The 23,974-nt window shown below is 44.1% G+C and overlaps 1 protein-coding gene across 5 annotated transcripts in view; it reads left to right on the top strand.

Annotated features, from left to right (window-relative positions):
• The window catches only part of UNC13B (unc-13 homolog B), a 226,154-nt gene that overhangs the window by 179,031 nt on the left and 23,149 nt on the right, over positions 1 to 23,974 (top strand). For 3 of the 5 annotated variants that reach the window (XM_027105593.1, XM_027105589.1, XM_027105590.1), the window contains 10 exons: positions 6,957 to 7,004; positions 9,597 to 9,643; positions 12,017 to 12,095; positions 14,288 to 14,362; positions 14,856 to 15,075; positions 17,545 to 17,772; positions 18,405 to 18,546; positions 20,509 to 20,678; positions 21,130 to 21,245; positions 21,592 to 21,755. In XM_027105593.1, coding sequence (XP_026961394.1) covers positions 6,957 to 7,004; positions 9,597 to 9,643; positions 12,017 to 12,095; positions 14,288 to 14,362; positions 14,856 to 15,075; positions 17,545 to 17,772; positions 18,405 to 18,546; positions 20,509 to 20,678; positions 21,130 to 21,245; positions 21,592 to 21,755 — 1,289 coding nt within the window. The remainder of the gene's footprint in view (positions 1 to 6,956; positions 7,005 to 9,596; positions 9,644 to 12,016; positions 12,096 to 14,287; positions 14,363 to 14,855; positions 15,076 to 17,544; positions 17,773 to 18,404; positions 18,547 to 20,508; positions 20,679 to 21,129; positions 21,246 to 21,591; positions 21,756 to 23,974) is intronic. The other 2 variants (XM_027105592.1, XM_027105591.1) reach the window with 1 other exon arrangement.

The raw sequence follows: 23,974 nt of genomic DNA, 5'->3' as shown, positions 1-23,974 counted from the left end.
TTTATAGTGTCTGGTCTTACATTTAGGTCTCTAATCCATTTTGGTTTATTTTTGTGTATGGTGTTAGGGAGTGTTCTAATTTCATTCTTTTACATGTAGCTGTCCAGTTTTCCCAGCACCACTTATTGAAGAGGCTGTCTTTTCTCCATTGTATATCTTTGCCTCCTTTGTCATAGATTAGTTGACCATAGGTGCGTGGGTTTATCTCTGAGCTTTCTATCCTGTTCCATTGATCTACATTTCTGTTTTTGTGCCAGTACCATATTGTCTTGATTACTGTAGCTTTGCACTATAGTCTGAAGTCAGGGAGTCTGATTCCTCCAGCTCCATTGTTTTCCTTCAAGACTGCTTTGGCTATTCGGGGTCTTTTGTGTCTTCATACAAATTTTTAGATTTTTTGTTCTAGTTCTGTGAAAAATGCCATTGGTAATTTGATAGGGATTACATTGAATCTGTAGATTGCTTTGGGTAGTACAGTCATTTTCACAATGTTGATTCTTCCAATCCAAGAACATGGTATATCTCTCCATCTGTTGGTATCATCTTTAATTTCTTTCATCAGGGTCTTATAGTTTTCTGCATGCAGGTTTTTTGTCTCCCCAGGTAGGTTTATTCCTAGGTATTTTATTCCTTTTGTTGCAATGGTAAATGGGAGTGTTTCCTTAATTTCTCTTTCAGATCTTCCATCATTAGTATATAAGAATGCAAGAGATTTCTGTGCATTAATTTTGAATCTTGCAACTTTACCAAATTCACTGATTAGCTCTAGTAGTTTTCTGGTAGCATCTTTAGGATTCTCTATGTATAGTATCATGTCATCTGCAAACAGTGACAGTTTTACTTCTTCTTTTCCAATTTGTTTTCTTCTATTTCTTTTTCTTCTCTGATTGCTGTGGCTAGGGCTTCCAAAACTATGTTGAATAATAGTGGTGGGAGTGGACATCCTTGTCTTGTTCCTGATCTTAGAGGAAATGCTTTCAGTTTTTCACCATTGAGAATGATGTTTGCTTTGGTGTGTCGTATATGGCCTTTATTGTGTTGAGGTGGGTTCCCTCTATGCCCACTTTCTGGAGAGTTTTTATCATAAGTGGGTGTTGAATTTTGGCAAAAGCTCTTTCTGCATCTATTGAGATGATCATATGGTTTTTATTCTTCAATTTGTTAATATGGTGTATCACATTGATTGATTTGTGTATATTGAAGAATCCTTGCATCCCTGGGATAAATCCCACTTGATCATGGTGTATGATCCTTTTAATGGGTTGTTGGATTCTGTTTGCTAGTATTTTGTTGAGGATTTTTGCATCTATATTCATCAGTGATATTGGTCTGTAATTTTCTTTTTTTGTAGTATCTTTGTCTGGTTTTGGTATCAGGGTGATGGTGGCCTCACAGAATGAGTTTGGGAGTGTTCCTTCCTGTGCAATTTTTTGGAAGACTTTGAGAAGGATGGGTGTTAGCTCTTCTCTAAATGTGTGATAGAATTCACCCGTGAAGCCATCTAGTCCTGGACTTTTGTTTGTTGGAAGATTTTTACATTTTTTTTTTTTTTTTTTTTGCGGTACGCGGGCCTCTCACTGTCGTGGCCTCTCCCGTTGCGGAGCACAGGCTCCGGACACGCAGGCTCAGCGGCCATGGCTCACGGGCCCAGCCGCTCCACGGCATGTGGGATCTTCCCGGACCGGGGCACGAACCCGCGTCCCCTGCATCGGCAGGTGGACTCCCAACCACTGCGCCACCAGGGAAGCCCCTGTTTGTTGGAAGATTTTTAATCACAGTTTCAATTTCATTACTGGTGATTGGTCTGTTCATATTTTCTATTTCTTCCTGCTTCAGTCTTGGAAGGTTATACCTTTCTAAGAATTTGTCCATTTCTTCCAGGTTGTCCATTTTATTGGCATAGAGTTGCTTGTAGTAGTCTCTTAGGATGCTTTATATTTCTGCGGTGTCTGTTGTAACTTCTCCTTTTTCATTTCTAATTTTATTGATTTGAGTCCTCTCCCTCTTTTTCTCAATGAGTCTGTCTAAAGGTTTATCAATTTTGTTTATCTTCTCAAAGAACCAGCTTTTAGTTTTATTAATATTTGCTATTTTTTTCTTTGTTTCTGTTTCATTTATTTCTGCTCTGATCTTTATGATTTCTTTCCTCCTGCTAACTGGTTTTTGTTTGTTCTGCGTTCTCTAGTTCCTTTAGATGTAGGGTTAGATTTTTTATTTGAGATGTTTCTTGTTTCTTGAGGTAGGCTTGTATTGCTATAAACTTCCCTCTTAGAACTGCTTTTGCTGTATCCCATAGGTTTTGGATCATCGTGTTTTCATTGTCATTTGTCTCTAGGTATTTTTTGATTTCCTCTTTGATTTCTTCAATGATCTCTTGGTTATTTAGTAATGTATTGTTTAGCCTCTGTGTTTTTTTGTTTTTTAGGTTTTTTTCCCTGTAACTGATTTCTAATCTCATAGCGTTGTGGTCAGAAAAGATGCTTGATATGATTTCAGTTTTCTTAAATTTACTGAGGCTTGATTTGTGACCCAAGATGTGACCTATCCTGGAGAATGTTCCGTGCACACTCAAGAAGAAAGTGTAGTCTGCTGTTTTTGGATGAAATGTCCTATAAATATCAATTAAATCTATCTGTTGTACTATGTCATTTAAAGCTTGTGTTTCCTTATTAATTTTCTGTCTGTATGATCTGTCCATTGGTGTAAGTGAGATGTTAAAGTCCCCCACTATTATTGTGTTACTGTCGATTTCCTCATTTATAGCTGTTAGCAGTTGCCTTATGTATTGAGGTGCTCCTATGTTGGGTGCATATATATTTATAATTGTTATCTCTTCTTCTTGGATTAATCTCTTGATCATTATGTAGTGTCCTTCCTTGTCTCTTGTCACATTCTTTAAAGTCTATTTTATCTGATATGAGTATTGCTACTCCTGCTTTCTTTTGATTTCCATTTGCATGGAATATCTTTTTCCATTCCCTCACTTTCAGTCTGTATGTGTCCCTAGGTCTGAAGTGGGTCTCTTGTAGAGAGCACATATATGGGTCTTGTTTTTGTATCCATTCAGCAAGCCTGTGTCTTTTTGTTGGAGCATTTAATCCATTCACGTTTAAGGTAATTATCGATATGTATGTTCCTATGACCATTTTCATAATTGTTTTGGTTTGTTTTTGTAGGTCCTTTTTTTCTCTTGTGTTTCCCACTTAGAGAAGTTCCTTTAGCATTTGTTGTAGAGCTGGTTTGGTGGTGCTGAATTCTCTTACCTTTTGCTTGTCTGTAAAGCTTTGGATTTCTCCATCGAATCAGAATGAGGTCCTTGCTGGGTCAAGTAATCTTGGTTATAGGTTCTTCCCTTTCATCACTTTAAATATGTCATACCACTCCCTTCTGGCTTGTAGAGTTTCTGCTGAGAAATCAGCTGTTAACCTTCTGGGAGTTCCGTTGTATGTTATTTGTCGTTTTTCCCTTGGCACTTTCAATAATTTTTCTTTGTCTTTAATTTTTGCCAATTTGATTACTATGTGTCTCGGCGTGTTTCTCCTTAGATTTATTCTGTATGGGACTCTATGCTTTTCCTAGACTTGGGCAGCTATTTCCTTTCCCATGTTAGGGATGTTTTCGACTATAATCTTTTCAAATATTTTCTCTGATCCTTTCTCTCTCTCTTCTCCTTCTGGGACCCCTATAATGCGAATGTTGTTGTGTTTAATGTTGTCCCAGAGGTCTCCTAAGCTGTCTTCATTTCTTTTCATTCTTTTCTCTTTATTCTGTTCTGCAGCAGTGAATTGCACCATTCTGTCTTCCAGGTCACTTATCCGTTCTTCTGCCTCAGTTATTCCGCTATTGATTCCTTCTAGTGTAGTTTTCATTTCAGTTATTGTATTGTTCATCTCTGTTTGTTTGTTCTTTAATTCTTCTAGGTCTTTGTTAAACTTCTTGCATCTTCTCTATCTTTGCCTCCATTCGTTTTCGGAGGTCCTGGATCATCTTCACTATCATTATTCTGAATTCTTTTTCTGGAAGGTTGCCTCTCTCCACTTCATTTAGTTGTTTTTCTGGGGTTTATCTTGTTCCTTCATCTGGTACATAGCCCTCTGCCTTTTCATCTTGTCTATCTTTCTGTGAATGTAGTTTTTGTTCCACAGGCTGCAGGATTGTAGTTCTTGCTTCTGCTCTCTGCCTTCTGGTGGATGAGGCTATCTAAAAAGCTTGTGCACGTTTCCTGATGGGAGGGAAGACACATGTTCTTAGAAAGGCTTTTGTTCTCTAAGTCCTGAAAGTTCAAGTTCCTTTTACTACAGAAAAACGCTAGATGTGCTAAACCCTCAGACTACAAAGGTGTGATAATATAGTATATGTAATTATTGCTCTCAAGAAATTCACAGTGTATAAAGGGAGATGTTTATACAGACAATTAACAATGAAACATACTAACAACATACTATCATAGAAGTGTGCAGCACAAAAGCATGGGTACCATGTATACATAGTAGAGAAGCATCTAATTCTGTTTTTGAGAGGAAGGCAGATAAATTTTCATAGAGGCATTAATATTTGAGCTAAGTCTTTTTTTGTTATTAATACCATATCAATTTGCAGTTTTACAGGAACCAAGATTCATGTTCCTTAGGTGCTAATGTACTTTTATGTTGCACGCACATAGACGCACACACAGTTTAATCAGTAATTTTTCACCTATAGATTTTTCTTAAAAAAACAAAAAATTCCTGTGTGGCACAAAGATCTGTCCAAATTAATCTAAACACAGCAGTAACAAAACAAAGAGCTAAGTGTGGAGGCTTCCAGTGCAGAAAGAGGTCCTTTGGAGGGGAAGCCCAAAAAGATGATCAATACACTGACTTCCTGGGAGGGCAAAGGATGGGGATGGAGAATGCATTCCCTACTCTGACATGAAATCAGTTAAACATTTCAAAAGGAAAGGGGGCTAAGAAAATAAGAAAGTGGAATAAGGCAAGGGTACCTTTTACCCATCTAAATTCCTAAGTAATTTCCTCAACAAAGTAGAAAGAAAACTTTCTTCCACTACCTTCTACAGAGCTGAACTGCTTTGGGACTGTCAAAGATTGTAGCCTTTAAAGTCACCAGTGCATATTCCCTCTGGATTATCATGACTATGAGTTACAAGTTGAAGGAACTCACAGATGATTTTCTTTCAAGTTTACTGAATTTTCTTGTTGGAAAGGGAGGAAGACACTTAGAAGTCTCAAATGGGGATCAAAGATTACCAAACGTCCTCCATCTGATGTCAACGTGAACTGTTTTGTTGTCTTTTAATTGTGCATGGAGCCCGTCAACACAATTTGGCCCTGCCTGGTCACCCTTACCTAAAGCTTCTTGGAAAACACTCTCAAAAGGGGCACCCTGCACCACGGTAGAGGTGCCAAGACATTTTATGTGCCTGAAAATGAAAGGAATCCTCAAACAACACACACCCAATAAGCTAGCCTCCAAGTTAAAGCTCCATATGAACCACAGAATGCACTTCCCTACACTAATCTGTGGTCTCTAAACCACAGACACAGTCTCCTCTCAAGCCAGCTCAGCTTTGGTCCTTGGGGTAAAACGATGAGCACAAGTTAAAGATGTACCATATGAAGGAGGAAGTTGTAGGGAAAAGAGAAAAAGGCCTTTGTGTTTCTGTAGTTCACCTCTTGAGACTATTTCCCCACCCACGGACTGAGACAGGATTACAATAACTCAGTAACTGAGGAGCCCATATGCAGATTAATTTTGTTTTGAGCTAAGTCTTAAGAATCAGTCTGAGCTCACCCAATAGATGCAAGAGGCCAGGTCATGGAGAGCCTTGACGGCCTTGTCAATAGATTGAATTTTCTTCTTTAGACATTATGGGGAACTCTGGGAAGAACAGAAGGACACAATCGAAGTAACTTTGACATGATGTGTACAATGTATTGATATTTAAGATAGTGGAGGAAGAGAGAATCCTTTCCAATTTGAGTCACAGGGTCAGTTAAAGTGTTCCTTGCCTAGTTTTCTTTTTCAAAGGGAATAGAGTGCTCTAAGGAAGTAGGGAATAGATGTAGAAGAGACATGTCTGCTTTCCAGGAAGTGTCTTTTTTATCTCACCCACTTTTCTGAAGCTGCACTGTTTTGGAGGATTCCTGTTCCTGAATTCATTCTTCTGTCAAGTCAGGTGACCCATTAGGTCATCAGAAGTAGCTTGAAAAATCAGGAACTTATGAGTTAGTTTCCATGATTCTCCCTTCTACTTGTTATGTAATATCAGTGGGTCTTTAAAAAGGATGAGGAAAAAAGAAAAGGGGAGCTGATGGGCCCAGGTAAGTGGACTTTCCTTAGAGAAGGAAGCCTTCGTAAAGCACGTGTGGCCTAGAAGGCAGTGTAGTCTCTGACGAATAGCAAAGGAGTAATCTCTGGTCTTTATTCTTCCTCTCCTGTGGCTTGCTTGGGTCCTTCTGGAAGTGTCAGTTTCCTTTGGTGTATTGTTCTGGATTTGGTAGATAGTCAAGCCTGGGACTGCAGTCATGGTTTTATTGTCCAGATCATGGTGACTTGTGAAAGGGCAGTGGCCTGTTGGTGCCTCCAAATCTATGGCCATTGAGCATCCTGGTCCTGGCCTTAATTCCAGGCCTTAACTTGGCCTAACTTAACTTAGGCTCTGGGAAAGCCAGGGCTTGTTGGGCAAACACGTGGCCAAGACTGTATTACAAAATGGAAAGAGCTCAGCTACCAGGCCTTTGGGGTTTGCGGACTTATCCCAGATTCAGAGTGAACTCATGGAGCTTCTGAGGAAGGAACCCACTCTGTGTTCAGTCAGTTCAGATAGCCTGTTGGAGTGACCCTTGGTAACAAACAAAGCTGGTCTTGTGGCCCTGACCCTGCACGCAGACCACTTTGGAAAGGGAGGAAAGGGTGACTGAAATTCTCAGGTAGACTTTGTCCTTTGGTTTTTGTAGCCAAATCTGGATTCTCAACTGAAAAGCAGGGGCCAGCAAATACAGGAGGTAAGGATTCTGGGAGCTGGACTCTGTGAACTACCCAGTTGTTCAGAGGACATCTCCCTCTTCTCCATGTCCCATGAGGTTTAGCTGACTTACAACTGAATCTACTAACCTCTCTGCCCTTTTTTCTGCTCTTTCTCTCCTTGCAGAAGGAAAGCGAGGAGCCCTTCAGGTTGTGCTCTGGCCCTTTAGGGCCCTTTTTGTTGTCAATTCTCTCCTCTCCCTCCTGAGCACAGTGTGTGTGTGTGTGTGTGTGTGTGTGTGTGTGTGTGTGTGTGTGTGTGTGTGTGTACACACGTGTGCTTATGATCTGTGCCTCGTGAGCTTTGGCTCATGCAGCTAGTCTGTTTTTCCTGAAAGCAGTTTGTGTGCATGCTCCATGCTTGTGTGTGCTCCTGCAGACATCCCTGGAGCAGTGTGAGAATGTATGTGCCAGCATGGTGCACATTCAATGTAGCATGTGTGTGCTTATACCTGTGCTCAGTTTGACTCCCCCAGATACTGATTGCCTTCCTCTTTTCCTACTTTGCACAGTGTGTGTCCGTTTTCTACTTATTGCTGCAGATTGGCATATGCTGTAAACCCTTGCTGAGCCCAGCATGCATTCACATTTTGTATTTGAGAGCAGGAGCTTCTGTAGGCTTTTTGTACCTCTTGCCTAGGGCCGAAATGTGTGCTTCTGAGCAGGCTTCCTAGCCTCTCTGTGAGCACAAGCTTCTGTAGACCTGTGATGTGGTTTCCCCATGCCATGTGAATGCATGGTATACTAACGCTCTGTGCCTCCAAGCACTGGTTCCTGAAGACAGTAAGGGTTTCTTTTGCCAGTGATTCGGGCCCTAGTGAATACTGAATCCTCCCCCAGGTGGGTGTGTGCACATGTTCTGTAGCTCTGTGTGCAGGATCTGTGCTCACCTATGCTTCCTCAGGTGCAAGTGGTGTCTATGAATGTACCTCCTATAGGCACTTTGTCTAGACCTCCTCTCATTCCCCCGGCCCTCCTTCTGTGCCCTGCGTGTGCATGCTCTATGCTGTGTCTGCAGGCTTCTGCAGACCCATTGTCCCCTCTAAGCACAGGAAATGTGTATGATCTGAGCCTGTGAACTCTGGTTTCCAAAGGCTTTTTGTGACTTTGTTTCCTTAAGCCCAGTGGTTTCTGGCAAACATCTAATTCTAGGTAGGAAATAAAGATCTGCTCAGTGCGGTGACTGTTTCCAAAGGGAGGATAAGTTCTGGTTGGTAGGATCTGGGGATTTAGGGATGGGCTACCCCTCACAAGAAGCTTAGGAGACTTGATTCAACCACTTCTGGCTGCCTTTTGGGCCTGGCCCTCCCTCTACCACATCATCCCACTCAGAACCAGGGCAGCAGGCAGAAGCAGCGAAATGTGGTCATGAAGGGCTATAGGCAGTAGACAGATAGGCTTGATTAGAGTACAGGCGACCTGAGAAGGGTCTTACTGAAAAGGGTCTTAAATCCGAAGTTCATCTGAAGCCTGATGCTGATCCAGCGTCATTCTTACCCACTTTTACATCACTCATTAACCTTTCCTACCTCTCCTTTTTGTACTCTCGCCTCATTTTGTCTGTAACTTCTCCCATCTTTAGCCCTCCCAAAACTTCGCCCCTGTCCAGACCTTAACAGCTTACTTCTGCCTCCCTTGTTCTGGAGCTCATTTGCTCAGGATAGTTAGCTGGACCCAGGTCTCAGGAGGCAGGGAAGTTGTTGGGAGTGGAGGGGTACAAGGAGGGATGGGAAGCCCCAGACCCACTAGCTCTAGGTCTGTTGAGCCTAAACAGCATGGACCATTGGTTCTCTGGAGAGCCCTGGCAGCTTTGGAACTCTCTCTGTACACTGCTTGAAGGATTTGCTTTGGGTCTCTTTACAGAAACCTTTAAAACGTGTTTTCTAACTGTTCCTTCCTTGAGTTATTTGGTGCCTCAATTTTCAACTTCTTGTAGAGAAGAGAATTCAACAGAGTGATAATCTGAGTATCTAATCTGTCCTGGGTTCTCTTGTTAAATAGAGCTTATCAAATGTAGACTGTACTCAGTGTCAGTGAGTTAGAGCTTCAAGGAACCTAGGCCAGGTCAAATCACAAGATGAGATAGGAATCCAGAAAGACCAGGTCTGACGCTGGGGCAGCCAACAGAACTTAGGAATATAGCTGGAAGAAGACTGGCCTCCATGTGAAATTGTCCTTTTGCTTTAGTGAGGCGTGGAAGCCTGCATGGACCCTTCTCCCGGCTTTGGCTTACTATTATATATACCAGTGGGTTGTGTGAGGGGCTGAAAGTTCTGGCAGCTCTCACATTCCCAGTGGACCTTAGTCCTGGGATCTCTGTGAGCTTGGCCTTATATCCTCCCTATTCACTGGGGAGAAGGGAGGTGAAGTACCACTCATTTCAGCAGCCTGCTTGTTGCCCTGGCTGATCATGGAATTGGCTTACACATCAGGCTGGTTATGTCACCACGTGGTGTATGTGACCTACACTGCTCTGAGCTTCCTACTTTATTGCTCACTGCTTGACCAAAGAAATATGGCAATCTCCCATCTCTCCCAGGATCTAACTTTTTTTCCTCTCTCTCTCTTTAAAGATTGCAGATGATGGTGATACCTCTTTGCCCCAGTGGCTCCCAGAAGGGTAAGTGTTGTACCACAAGGTTTCTGTGGATCTTATGCAGTCTGTTATGCTGCTTCTAGTTTTTCCCCTGGGAAGCAGGAGAAACAGCTTCATCAGCTGGATTCTGGGGAAGGAAGAGATTCCACTGTAGAGATTGCTTGGTTCTCTGGGGCAGAAGACAGAAGTCTGCAGACTGATTCCTCAGAGACAGAAGAGAGAGCTTTGCAGGGGAGGGAACTTTGGGGCTCCCCTATCCTTACCTCTGGAATTTCTGATATATTGCATCATAGTGGTGATATACCCTTTATGTATGGGAATGAGGAAACTAGAAACACATCTGCGTTTAGAGACAGTTTCCTTCTATTCCACTGTTGATAGTGTTGCTGATTAGATTACTCCCTGGGCTCCATCTATCTTCAGCTGTTGTGAGTCATCTACTTATTCCATTCCACTGTAGTGAAGACGTAAGTAGCGTCCCGTAGGAGCTCTGTGTGTTCTGTCTGTCTGGGAGTTTCAGACCCATGTGATTGCACCAGAGAGGCATTTCAAACTGCTCGACTGCTGCCTATAACTCACTGACTGTGCTTGGGAGAGAAGAGCGTTCAAGCGCCTGCGCCACCCACACCGCCACATACACTCCTCAGGAGCTTGAGAACCTTCCTTCCCTCCTTGTCCCACACAGGCCTTCGGACGTAGAAATGCTCAGTGGCTGCCTCCTCTTCCTTGTCACCAGGGAAGAGAAAAGATTAGATCATAAAGTTCTCTACTGTATTTTTAAATGCTCCTTTTCCTTGTGATTTGTCTTTTTTATAGCAAGAGCTAAACATGTGAAAGAACCACCCTTCTTTTGTCAAAAGCTCACTTTTGTTGCAAAAAAAAACTTCTCGGCTTAAGGACTGCATTTTATAGTTTTCAGAATTAGCCAAAAACTTGTGGCGCCCGTTGCTTCTTCAACAGCCCTTCTTCAGGGCTTTAGCTTTTTTCTTCAAATGATTTTCAAATCCATACATGCCAGTGGAACATATCCAGGCTATTTTTAAATGGAGCCAGGCAGTGATTTTCTAAATGCCTCCCTGTTGCCTTCTTTCCCTTCCTTCAGCTTAGTCCTTGGAAGTTGTCACAACTTTCGATCTACCGTTGGTGTGGTAGTCTCATTGAGAACAAAGTTCACTGCCTGTATTCAGGAAGCTGGATTATTAGAAATCAGCATATCGGGTTGCCTGTTCCAATTCCTGGCCTTGACCCAATTTGTGGCTCCATTTTTGGCCTATATAGCTGGCAGTACACACTTACTCTTCTGTGACATTTCTCTTTTCAGACCAGCTGTGGTGTACAACCCAGCCACCCTGCTTTCCCCACCTCGTTGCTTTCATTAAAACCAAGTACATGAGTTATTTTAATTGAAGCTCAGAATAGCTTCCAAAAGGTCAGAGAGGTTTTATAGTTCATCCCCCTCATTTTATGGAAGTGACACCAGGACCCAAAGAGAGGAAGGAAGTTTGGCAGAGGACATGTAGTGAACTAGTAGAAGAGTTGGGGATGAAATCCAGGTTATCTCAAGGTGAGAAGGGTGTTCTTTTGGGGAAATTCTCTATATTTTTATTGCATATTGTTATGGAGGAACAGACAAACAGCAACAAAATTAGTAAGTATAGAAAAGGTATAAAAGTTTTAGAGATCTCAAGTTTCTCCAGCTGTAATTTTTTCCTGGTCCCTGTTGATGTGACCATAGGGCTAGGCCTGACTCTGAGTCACTTTGCTGTTTCCTGCTTAAATGGTCTTTTTTCCCCCAAATGATCTTTTGGAAGTCTCTCATCTGCTTCCCCTGCCTCCATTTGATTATGCAGGCTCCTCTTTCCGTGGAGACCCTTTTTCTTCAGGAGGCTTGGATAGACAGAACTGGTGACTCTTTTACTCAGGTTGGAGAAGGTCTCCTTCTACATGTTATTGTTTGCCAGTCTTGCTCACCTAGGCAGCAGCTCTTCTGTAGAGCTATTCCTGTGGGCTCTGTTCTAGCGCAGATCAGGAAAGACTTACCTTTAGTCTGGCCTGAGTGTAAGGAGGAGCTCTCTTAACCACCAATTCCCACCTTGCTTTATGGAGCACAAGGGCCTTCACATAAACAAAGGAGCCTTGGACTGGCACAGTGGGATAAAAGAGCTCTCAATCCTTGGCTAAAACCTCAGAAGGAGACACTGAGAGCAGATTCCATTGTTTGTCATCCCATGGCTTTATTTCACTCACTTTCTGTCCTCCTTACCCCTCTTAAAGGCACACGGTGGAGGTCAGTTCATCTTCCTCTGAGGAGAAGATGAGCAAGGAGGATGGAACATTGAACCTGCCAGTAACTCAAGGTGAGACTAAAGGTACTGATATGTTTTCTTCTCTCCTCAGGCCAGCTGGAGGACTCTATGGCATTGACAGCATGCCAGATCTACGCAGAAAGAAGCCACTGCCGCTTGTCAGCGATCTGGTGAGTAAGGACTCTTGTGAAGGCTTAGGCTGTAGCCTTGGGATATCCCCCACTGGGACTTGGCCAGCTTTCAGGACTGGAAGTGGGGCCTTTAGTGACAAGTGTTAGTCTGACGATCAATCATTTAAAGCTTTACTGAGACTTAGTGATGGCTTCAGTAGGACCTTACATTTCACTCCCTTGTCAGAGCCCCAGGTTCTTCATTAGCTGAAGCTCCTACTAGAACATTTATAGCTTGGACCCTCAAAGCTGGGCTCCAGGGTCATCTTCTAGTTATCCATCTCCTCTAGGTATCTCTATAGCCTTCTCTGATGACCTGTAATGGAAACTTCCTCTGGTCCTGAACTAGATAATTGAGATTCGTGTGTGATGGGCATGACAAATGTGACTCCTTCTTGGAGGTCAAGTGAAGTCTCCCAAGGCATAGGTTTTCTAGACTATCTCTGTACCCTTGTGTCTAGCACTGGGAGGTAGTGATAACAATTTGTGGAATTGAATTGAAACAGGCTTAGGAGTTAAAGCTGATCTCAGACCTCCAGCATGACCAGAAGCTCCTATCTGGGCTCATACCTCCTAAGGCAGAATCAGCTCAAGGAATTTTCTGTAGTTTAGTGAGTAGTGGGGGGTAGAGTGGTACCCAGATCATCTCAGAGTCCCAGAGCCAGATGTTCAGTAAGACTTGAACCCTTTTTCTTATTACCATTTTCTACTCCTATTTTCTTCTTTTTTTCTCCCTATTCAGTCTATTTTGTTTTTTCTATCCACTCCTTTTTTGATTTTTCCTCCATACTGTGCTCTTTTTTCTCCACCAGTTTCTCCCTACTTAATTGACTGAGTAGAAGTTTCCTCTGCCATTTTCTCTTCATCATTTCTTTCTTTCCTTTTTCTTCCCCCTGCTATTTGTATATCTTTCCCTCTTTCTTCTTTTCTAATGCACCTCTTTTCCCACCAACTCTTCATCAAGCTGGTTGGATGAAGATAAATTCAGATGTCATCTCTTCTTTATTACGTCTTTCATTGTCTTTCATCTCCTCTTTTTTCTCTTCTTCCTTTCTTTTCTTCCTACTTTTTCTCGTCTTCTCCCTCCTTGCTCACCAGCTGTTTTTTGTTTAACTGATTGGATAGCAGTATCTCATTCACTTCTTGTTTCCCCTCCTCTGTCTTTTAACCTTGCCCATATTTCGCACTATGGCATAACTCGCCTTCTAGGCCTTGGGCCCTGGTCAGCTGTCTGGGTTGAAGACAGTTTTTAGTTGATAGAGGCAGAGGGGGTTGGGACATGTTTCCTACTTTGGACTATAGGGAAGAAACCTCTCAGTTGTCTCTGAAAGCTTTCATGCCCTTGTGGGGCTTTAACATCATGTTGTTCCTTTCTCTGCTCTCCTCTGCACAGGCTATGGTAAGTGTCTCCAGAGCCCCTTTCTATGCTTTATAAGAGTCCATATCCCAAGCACCTGGGCACATCCCAACTGTTCTGCCCGCTTAGGCTGATACAGTGACTTCTGTCTGCCTGTGTCCCCTGCTTTAGGGAAACTATGTGCCTCTCCAGGGGCTGTCCCTGAAGCTTGGGCTTGGCAGATTCATGGGCCTCTCCATATAAGAGCCTGGCTAGCAGGACATCATAGCTGTCACATTTAACCCCCTACCCTGCTTGATTTCAGTGAGGCTACATTGCCCCTTTCACTCTCAAGTGCCCTGCTCATTTGGGCTTTTGGCCTCCACAGCTTCCTGGGGTTGTGTGGGCAGGGGGTGATACCAGAGAATAGAGGATATAGTATAGAATCATAGTTCCCAGTGATGGTTCTTGACTGTGACTCTGTCAGAGTTGTGTGTCTATCCTATTCTTCATGACCTGTTTTCGGACTGTAATTCTAATCTTTTCATTTTCCTTTGCCTTCCTTTAAACAAGGAGTTTCTGTGGGGTCAGATACCTAAAAACTCTTCGGATGATAGGTACCCTGAGAGAAGTGCTGTTCTGTCATTGTTAGAACAGTCCCTTAGGGCCTTGGATTTGGATATTAACCTCAGGTTCTTATTACCTATTATCCATGGCAATCCCCTGTGAATGACAGTAAAAATAGAGAGAACATAGTGAGTTATTATCAAATAGCTTTGGTCACTGAAACTCCCTCCCCAGGGCTTTGCCTAGCCCTTGGTAGTAGCCAGGGCTGACAGCAAGTCTTCTCTCACAGTCATTGGTCCAGTCCCGGAAGGCAGGAATTACTTCTGCAATGGCTACACGCACCTCTCTCAAGGATGAAGAGCTGGTAAGTGACCCATGGGCTTTCAAGAGTCCACTGGCCTATGGTCCAGTGAACATCTCTGTAGCCAAACTTACCGGGAATTCAAAAGTGTTGGGCACACTCTGTTAATGAAACAGATAGCATCAAGTTTTCTACACTGCTCCCCGAGGCAAGGGTCCAGACCAGGAGTAAACCTTAATCTCACGTTGGAGTATGTGACCACCAATGTCAGGGTTTTATGGTAAGCCTAGTTCCCTTTGTTCCTCTAAAAAAGCCTGAATACTGGGACAAGGCTCAGGCCCAGCATTCAGGTCAGACCTATCTTGGATGACCAGGAGCACATGATGTGGAGGGCTTCTTTCTGCCAGGCTGGGCTGTGGGCTGGGCCAAGCTAAAGCATCTCCTCAATTGCCGGAGGAGAAACCGGGGTCTTGAGAGCCCTGCAAGGGTCTTAGTTCTGGTATCTCCCAGCAGAGAACTGAAGTTGCTGGTGGGTGATGGGATATGTGTCTTTCAGAAATCCCATGTGTATAAGAAAACCCTGCAGGCCTTAATCTATCCCATCTCGTGCACCACACCCCACAACTTTGAGGTCTGGACGGCCACTACCCCAACCTACTGCTATGAGTGTGAAGGCCTGCTCTGGGGCATTGCCCGGCAGGGCATGCGCTGCAGCGAGTGTGGAGTCAAGTGTCACGAGAAGTGCCAGGACCTGCTCAATGCCGACTGCCTGCAGCGTGAGTCTCCCTGTGGGGTGATGGGTGGCAAACATGGGCAGCAGGGACTCTCCAAAAGAGTCTGGCAACAAAGAGCTAGGGTGGCCGGGACATCATCCCTCTATTCTACCTGATTCTGAAGTTCTTTCCTTTTTAGAGAAAGTAGGGTCCTAAGTCAAGAGACATTGCCATTCCAAATAACAGGTCTTGTAGCACTCTCTTAAGCACCTTTAGGAAAAATCCGTTGAGCTTTCTGTGGTCCTCTGATGGAGATAAAAATCCCTTCTAGGTTTCAGATGATCCCAGAGGCTATGCTTGAGTATTGTACACACTATGGTGGCCATATTGCCCAAATGACTAGAGCATGTTTAATCAGCCCAAGTGACTAGAGCATGTTTAAAACTAATGAGAAGAGAGAGTTCTGTGAGGTTCTAGGCCTCATAGAGGAACCTCCTGAGGTCTAGACCCTAGGACTCAGGGAAGCTGAAATTTATTCCTTGATTATAGTTGGAGCATTTAGACAACAGTGCCAAGAACAGAAGTTTCAAATGGATTAGGCAGAGATCCAGATGGAGAATGTGCCAGACTCCCATGGCCCTTGCTAAATATGTGACTTGTGCTGCCATCATAGAATGGGGAAAACAGGAGCAGGAAAAGCAACAATTCTCTGTCACAGGAGGTGGTAGCACTCTAAGTTCTTATCTCCTTGCTCCACTCCTGCTGGGCTTGCACTGCTGTAGCTAGACCCCAGGAAGAGCAGGGGTAGGGGATGTGGGATGTGGAAAAGTATTTTCTTGCCCCTCCAGGTCTTCAGGTGTTACTCAGAGCCAAGCCATAGCAATGAAAACTTCAAGGATTGTGGTAGGAGAAAGGAAGGTTGCCTTTAGACTCACAAGCAGTTCATTGTCCCAAGGAAAGATATGTGACATAAAAGGGGCCCAGGAAGAAGCCTCAAGGAATTGTTGACTTAAAATGTCTTTCTTTGAAGAACGCTAGATTGGTGCCAGTGGCATGGCTATAGTAGACATGAAGAGACAGGCAGAACATAGCAGAAGTTGGGTGCTGGTGATGACTTTGCCCAAATCCATCATGAGGGGCGACAAGCACAGGTGCCAGCAGACCCCTGCTTTAATTGCAAGAACTAGCAACTGGCTGCATAGGCTGCTTGCTGGAAGCCTCTGAAATGGTGCTCTGTAGCCAGGGTGTCCATCTTCCCTTTAAGAGCCTTTCAGAGGTCCCAGTCCAGGTAAATAGCATTGCATGGGATATGCTAAATGGCAAGAGTAGGATGCAGCCCAGGTCATTTTTCATTTATCAGAAAATATCTTCTGACTAAGGCTTCTGTGAAGCACAGAGTGGAATTAAATGCCCTTCTGTAGGCTTCACTGGACAGAAAACTTGCTTTCCATTCTCCCAGGGTTAGGATGCAGATGTTGACTTTTGTCCTTTGCTCCAAGTTTTGTAGTTAAGGCCTAAGACTTTGGAGACTGGAGAGAGGTTAAGAGCCAGTCTGCAGGATCAATAAAGGAAGAATGGGTCCTCTGCCCTGAGAAGCCTGGTTGGTGAAATACACTGGAGGAGTCTTTGTTCTGCCATAATCCTTAGGACAGCAGAGGAAGCTTACTGACCTTTGAGATGAGCTGGCTGGGGTCATGGCTGGTGAAAAAGACCCTTGGCCTTGCCAGGATAATAATGATGGTAACAATAATAGGGACTGTTTATTACTCGATAAATAAAGCATCTAGCCCAGTGCTAGATGGCAGGCACTGGGCTAGATGCTTTATATATGCTATCTAATATAATGCTTATTACAAATCCTGAGAGATAAGTGACATTTTCTTCTCTTAGAAGAAGCCTACTTACCCAGCAGGGAGTAGTGGAGTCAGGATTTGAACTCAAGTCTGTCTGATACCAAAGGCCATACTTTTCTCACCATACCACACTATTTTCTGAGATTAAAGACACTGGAGCTATGGGGCAGAACCCAGCTATGTGCTGTGACGAATTCTGAGATCTGTATCGTGGCTTGGCATTCGGATGAGATTGGTGGAGTTGTTGTGCCCATACACAACCCCTCCTTGATAACTGGGATACCCATTTTGATATTTTGGCCTTAGACTTGGAGGGTATCTCTCAACAAGCATGCAGATGGAAGAAAGACAAAGCCAAGTGCAGACTGAGCTACATATTTTGTTTTTCTTTTTTGATGAAAAACTCAACATATATCTAAATAGAGAGAATAGAATAATACACCCCCATAACAATGATCAACTTTTTGCTACTCTTTGAGTTGCATTTTAAACTCCACTAGCTAGGCATTAAACTCTAGCGGGCCCCACAGAGATCAACTTTTCCCAGAGACATACCAGTGTCTTCCTAAGCTTTTCCCACGGCTCAGTGACCTCTCCCAGGCCCCATTCTTCAGCCTGATCCTTGGTCTGGTAGGTGGCCTGTTGGTTACCCTACTTTCTGTCTCTGGCCATTCTTCAGGGGCTGCAGAAAAGAGCTCTAAACATGGAGCGGAGGACCGGACACAGAACATTATCATGGCCATGAAGGACCGCATGAAGATCCGAGAGCGGAATAAGCCGGAGATCTTTGAAGTTATCCGGGATGTCTTCAATGTGAGCAAAGTTGCCCATGTGCAACAGATGAAAACAGTGAAGCAGAGTGTGCTGGATGGCACCTCCAAATGGTCGGCCAAGATTACCATAACTGGTGAGCAGGCCAGAGTTTGAGAGGACAGGAGGGCCTTGGCTATGGGGAGGAGCCTGGGGAAGAAGCATCCTGAGTGTGAGGGAGTAGGGGCTGGGGAGAAGGAGCACAGAATGAAGGAAGAGGGAGGGCTTCATTATTCATCACCGCTCCTCTCCTAGACTCTGATGCCAGGGGGTGCTGGGAGAGGCAAGACTGGCACCTGCAAACAATACGAATGATAATACCAGGATTTGGTAACAGTCTGATGTTATAGACTTGGTTAACAGTTTGATATTATAAGAGCGGGGAGGGTGGGGGTAAGGGGACAGGCAGGAGATTAGTGAATAGTTAACCAGTGATTTACTAACTGGGTGGATATGGCTGAAGCAAGCATGTATCAGAACAGATAAGGACCTGTTGGGGTAAGTGGTCAGTTAGGGCTCTAGTGGGGAGGTAGGATTCTTGGGCTAGGCTTTGAGGGAAAGGCTCATGGCTTAGGGCTAAGGATAGATGTGGAGGAGTGAGAAAATCTGCTCCTGTGCAAGGAGCAGATAGAGGCTGCTCTAAGATGGGAAATATGAGTCGTACTTTGGAGGGCTTATGACTTCTGGAGTGTACTCTGAAGCCTCCTTCTATGTGCATTTGGGTTGCAGTGGTGTGTGCCCAGGGCCTACAAGCCAAGGACAAGACAGGATCCAGTGACCCTTATGTGACTGTGCAAGTGGGCAAAACCAAGAAGCGTACCAAGACCATTTTTGGGAACCTGAATCCTGTCTGGGAGGAGAAGTTCCATTTGTAAGTCATAGTGGGCTTTGTCTTACCTGGGACTGTGTATGTTTTGGGAGCAGCATTAAATCTCATTGTTCTGGGCTTGGGCTCTAAGAGAGATGGGTCAGAGGCAGTGGAGAAAACCCATTTCTCACATGCTTCAATTGGGTAGCAGCTGTTCTTTCTCTGGGTTTCTTCTCATAGGCTATTGTATCAGGGTTACTGTACCCAAGCCCTGTCTTAACTAGGGCTATTAAAGGGGGCTTTGGGCGTCACATACTGCTTTTTTTAGTGCTAGAAAGATTTTATTGTACTACTGCTGAGTGACAGAACCAGGGACTGCCCACCCAACTGTGTATCTTCCAGCCCTGCCATCCTGCCTAGGAAGGGTTAGGCTCTTCTAGGAAGTGGGGAGGGAACATCTTTGTCCTACAACTGGATAATTCTGGCTTGAAGATGGGAACCTGGGATTTGGAGAATTTTCCATTTTCCTTAAGGGCCCTGCTTTTCTTTCTGCCTCAGCTTCCACTCCCTACTACTTTATTCATTATCTCACTTTTTTATAGACTATTTCGTATGACAATGAGGGATGGTTGTTGAAAAATGGCAAGCTCTAGCCGAGGACTTGGACTAATGTCTGGTGAATCCAGATGCTTTGTCACACCCCCTAATGCCTAGGACCAGGACTTTGTGGGGTTTTTTTTTTTTTTTTTTTTTTTTTGCGGTACGCGGGCCTCTCACTGTTGTGGCCTCTCCTGTTGCGGAGCACAGGCTCCGGACGCGCAGGCTTAGCGGCCATGGCTCACTGGCCTAGCCGCTCAGCGGCATGTGGGATCTTCCCAGACCAGGGCACGAACCCGTGTCCCCTGCATCGGCAGGCGGACTCTCAACCACTGCGCCACCAGGGAAGCCCAGGACCAGGAATTTGAATCAGCCAAGCAGGCAGCTTATGTAGAGACTTTTTTCTGTTGGCTCCTTGGAAGGGGATTGGGGAAAGGGATTGGGGCCTATAAAATCAGTCTCTAATCCAGAGACAATAGTTACTGGGGGGAGCACTTGTTTTTCAAGAAGCTGAATGGTTCCTGCTTGAATATTACCTATGATTAATTCTAAATGAATTGGCTCCATAGTCAATTTTGCCCACTTTTATCATTTAGCAAGCAATTTGTATTCTGTATAAGACACTATACATGATGTTGTGTATCGAAAAATGTATAAGACATCCCTGGCTTCAAGAGGCTGATTGATGATTTGTCTATTATTTTTCAGAAGACCAGTAGCTATACTATAATATTTTAATGGAATGTGCAAAGATATTTTGAGAACATAGGGTAAGGAGCAGGAGATTCTGCCAAGTACAACTTTTGGATAAGGCAACAGGGATCCAGAAAGCAACTGCTGGGGAAGAAGAGAGTGAGGGAGGAACCTGGGCAAACTACCTCCTCCAAAGCAAACACCATGGAGGAAATGATCATTCAAGTGGATATTAAAGAATGATAGAAATTCACCAAGCACATTCTTAGATAGATGGGGGTGTTAGGTAGAAAGCTAAAGCATATATGACCAGATGGACTTACCATGAACATTTAACACCTTTATGGACTTCATATAGGATTCTGGGGAGGCAACTAGCAGCTGCTTCCTAGGGCTCTGTGGCATCTGTCTGGCTGTTTTCTGTTGGTTTTGTTGGTACAGCTAGCTGATAGGAAATCAGAATTGTCCCTAATTACTCCTCCCCTCCTCGCTTTTGTCCCAGGGCAATAAGGACTGGATAATGGTATGTAGAAAGCTACCCAAGCTAAGGAATGAAGAGCCATTTGCTGGGATAGCCTGACTCACTTGGGACTTGAGTACCACTGTTCTTTGACTCCTTCTCTTCCTCTGCAGGGCCTCAAGTGCAGCTGATAGAGCTTTGGGAGGGAATTGGAAGTAATAAGAGTACGGGCTCCTGGGTCTCTTCGTAACAGAGCCTTCCTAATTCTTTCACAGTGAGTGCCACAATTCTTCTGACCGCATTAAGGTACGTGTGTGGGATGAGGATGATGACATCAAGTCAAGAGTAAAGCAGCGGCTAAAGCGAGAGTCTGATGATTTCCTTGGCCAAACCATCATTGAGGTTCGAACACTGAGTGGCGAGATGGACGTCTGGTACAACTTGGGTGAGGAAGCAGGACAAGAGAAAGTTTCTGGAAAGGGAGAGCATGAATGGGGAACCTGGGGAAACTCCTATCTACCAAAATCACCACTCAGTCCCCAAAGCACACCTCTATACAGAGCCTTGCTTCTCTGCAGAGAACCGACCATGCATAGAGATGGGGGACAGAGGAGTGGGGGTGTCTGGAACTCACTCTGGCTGGACAGTTTCCAGATTTCAGAAGGTCTTTTTATCTTCATACTCAGCCCTAATGCCTTTAGTCCCTTGGGCACTTCTTTTCTCCCACCCAGCCAGTTCTGGGGTATTTGTGGACTATATGGTCACTGAAATTAATTCACCTATTAGGTGAACACTTGGGTCAGTGCCTCCTTTTCCTTGGGTTAAGCCAGGTTGGGGGCTGTCTATGCTGTCTGCAGTTGCATTGGTGTCAATATCCAGTCTTCTTTCCTTCCTAGAGAAGAGGACAGACAAATCAGCCGTCTCAGGGGCTATCCGACTACAAATCAATGTGGAGATCAAGGGGGAGGAGAAGGTAGCCCCGTATCATGTGCAGTATACATGTCTCCATGAGGTGAGCCAGCTCTTGGTAGATGGGATGCCAGAAAGCAGTGTTGGGAGGGGCCTTTGACAATAAGTAGGATTGCTAGATGGTTGAAGATCTGGAGCCTATTTTTATTTTGTTCTTGGCTCACTGTGCTACCCTGGACAGCCCATATAACAGTCCCAGCCTCAGTTCTCTTTCACTAATGTGAGAACAGCCTACTGGGGCCACAGGAGTTACTGAGCAATGACTTGAAGGACAGAATTTCTATAGAATCCTATTCACATTCCCCTGGTCTTTACCAGCAGGTTTTTTTTTTCTCCAACATATATTTAACTCTTTAATATCAATATATATTTTACTCTGTCTTCTACAGAACCTCTTCCATTACCTCACAGACATTCAGGGCAGTGGAGGAGTCCACATCCCTGAGGCTCGAGGAGACGATGCATGGAAGGTGTACTTTGATGAGACTGCCCAAGAAATTGTGGATGAATTTGCCATGCGCTATGGCATCGAGTCCATATATCAGGCTATGACGTAAGGCTCCCCTGGGGCTCTAGGAAATGGCTGCTAACCTTTGGAGTAGCTAACAATGGAGGTACACTGACAGAGTGGATAGGTCTTCAGTGGGGTAGTATGCAGTGATTCATTGCTTTCCTCTCTGAGCTGGGTAGGGTGGATCTGTGCAAAGAGAGTATATGTATAAAAGGAGTGTGTTGCATTTCCCTGGTGGCACAGTGGTTGAGAGTCTGCCTGCCGATGCAGGGGACGCGGGTTCGTGCCCCAGTCCGGGAAGATCCCACATGCCACGGAGTGGCTGGGCCCGTGAGCCATGGCCGCTGAGCCTGCGCGTCCGGAGCCTGTGCTCTGCAACGGGAGAGGCCACAACAGTGAGAGGCCCACGTACCACAAAAAAAAAAAAAAAAAAAAAGGAGTGTGTTTGTCAGTAACTCAGGGGGAAGGTATCAGTCTGTCTACCCCGGAGTTCACAGGTAGGAAGAGAAAAGGGCATGGGAGGGTATACAAGGACAGACTTGCCCAAACATCACAGGCCTGAGCAGACAGGGTATGTGTGCTCAGGTATATGTGTGTGACAGACAAGCTTTCATAAACTGGCCTGGGAGTCAGAAAAAGCACTGAACTGTAGGGAAAGCAGCTGTGTCTGCAGTTGACCAAGACTCCTATAAAAGAAATTCCCACCTACTATGAGAAGAGGTGTAGTCTGTGTATTGGAAAGGCTGCCATTAGAAGCAGCACTAGGAAGCTGCACAGGAAGCAGCACTAGGTAAGCAGAGGGTAGCTAGTGCCCTGGCTGTGCTTCATTTATTCTACAAACTTCTACTTAGTTCCTTCTATGTGTCGTACGTTGTGCCACATGCTGAGAACACAAAGATGAATAAGATGGGGTCTCTGTGCTTGGGGAACTCAGTCTAGCAGGAGAGACAGACCAGTAAACAAACAATTACAATATAATATAATAAGTGCTATAGTAGAAGTAATCACAGTGTATTATGAGAGCATCTAAATTTTAGGGGAGGGCTTTGAAGAAAGCTGTTGAAGGGTTGGCACTTGAAATACAGAAAAGGAGGAAGGGTATTTCTGGTAGGGCATGTGCAGGGATGCTAAGATGCAACAGAGCATAGACTATTCAAAGAATTACAAGAAGTTTAGTTTAGATGGAAGAAACATGTCGAGGATTGAGGTTGGAGAATGGGCCCTCTGCCATTCTTACTCTGTTCACTCTCCCTGGATGAGCTCATTCAAGCCTATGACCTAGTCACTACTTCTGAGCTTAGGACTCCCAGATCTCTTTCTCCAGACCAGACCTTTTCCTGAGTTTCAGATCCATTTTCATTTGCTTCCTGGCTATTCTCATAGGCACTGCAAACTCAACATGACCAAAATCCAAATCAACATTATCTCCACCAAATCTGTTCTTCCTATATTCCCTATTTTAGTAAATGGAACAATTTATTACACAGTTATCCAAACAGAAATTTAGGACTCAGCCTAAACATTTCTTTCATACTACCACCATTCAATCAGTCTCTAAAACCTCTAGATTCTACTCCTAAATATGTTTTTAATCTATCAGTATTGCTATAGCTCAGTAATAATAATAATAACAGCAACAACAACAACTCCTATGTACCATTTCCTTATGTGCCAGGCACTGGTCTAAGTAATTTATGAATGTTAACTCATTTAATCCCCATATCATTATTATTCCCATTTTATAGATAAAAAGACTGAAGCATGAAGAAGTTGAAGTAATTTATCCAAGGTCACTGAGCGCTGGAGCTGAGACTCAAACCCAAAGTCTGGCTCTAGGGTCTGTGCCCTTAACCATTCTCTGTTCCATTTAGTGCTTCATTGCTTCTTTTCTGAGCGATTGCGGTAACTCTTCAATTGGTCTTTCTCTCTTAGTCTTATCTCTCTCCAAGTTTTCGTTTCTAATTTTTACCTTCAAAGTGACCTTTCTGAAAGACTAATCTGATCACAGTATGCCTTTGTTTAAAAACTTACTATAGCATCTAGGATAAACTCCTTTTTTATCTGTTCTCTGTCTACTTCTCCTCTTGCATTTCGTAGTATTCCTCTATCAAACACCTGAACAGTAGCCATGAGTGAGGTTTCCCAAATGAATGACTCTCCATAAGTATATTTGTTTTTGCAATACAGTTTCCCTTTGCCTGCACGCTTCTGCATTTGATTGATTCTTACTAATCCTTTAAGACTTGTTTCAACCATCTCTT

The sequence above is a fragment of the Aethalodelphis obliquidens genome, unplaced genomic scaffold, assembly GCF_003676395.1.
Source record: "Aethalodelphis obliquidens isolate GAN/ISIS:26980383/991018 unplaced genomic scaffold, ASM367639v1 scaffold7, whole genome shotgun sequence".
In the NCBI taxonomy this organism is placed as follows: domain Eukaryota; kingdom Metazoa; phylum Chordata; class Mammalia; order Artiodactyla; family Delphinidae; genus Aethalodelphis; species Aethalodelphis obliquidens.
Note: the sequence above shows the minus strand (reverse complement) of the source record. Positions and strands in the feature narration are given on the sequence as shown.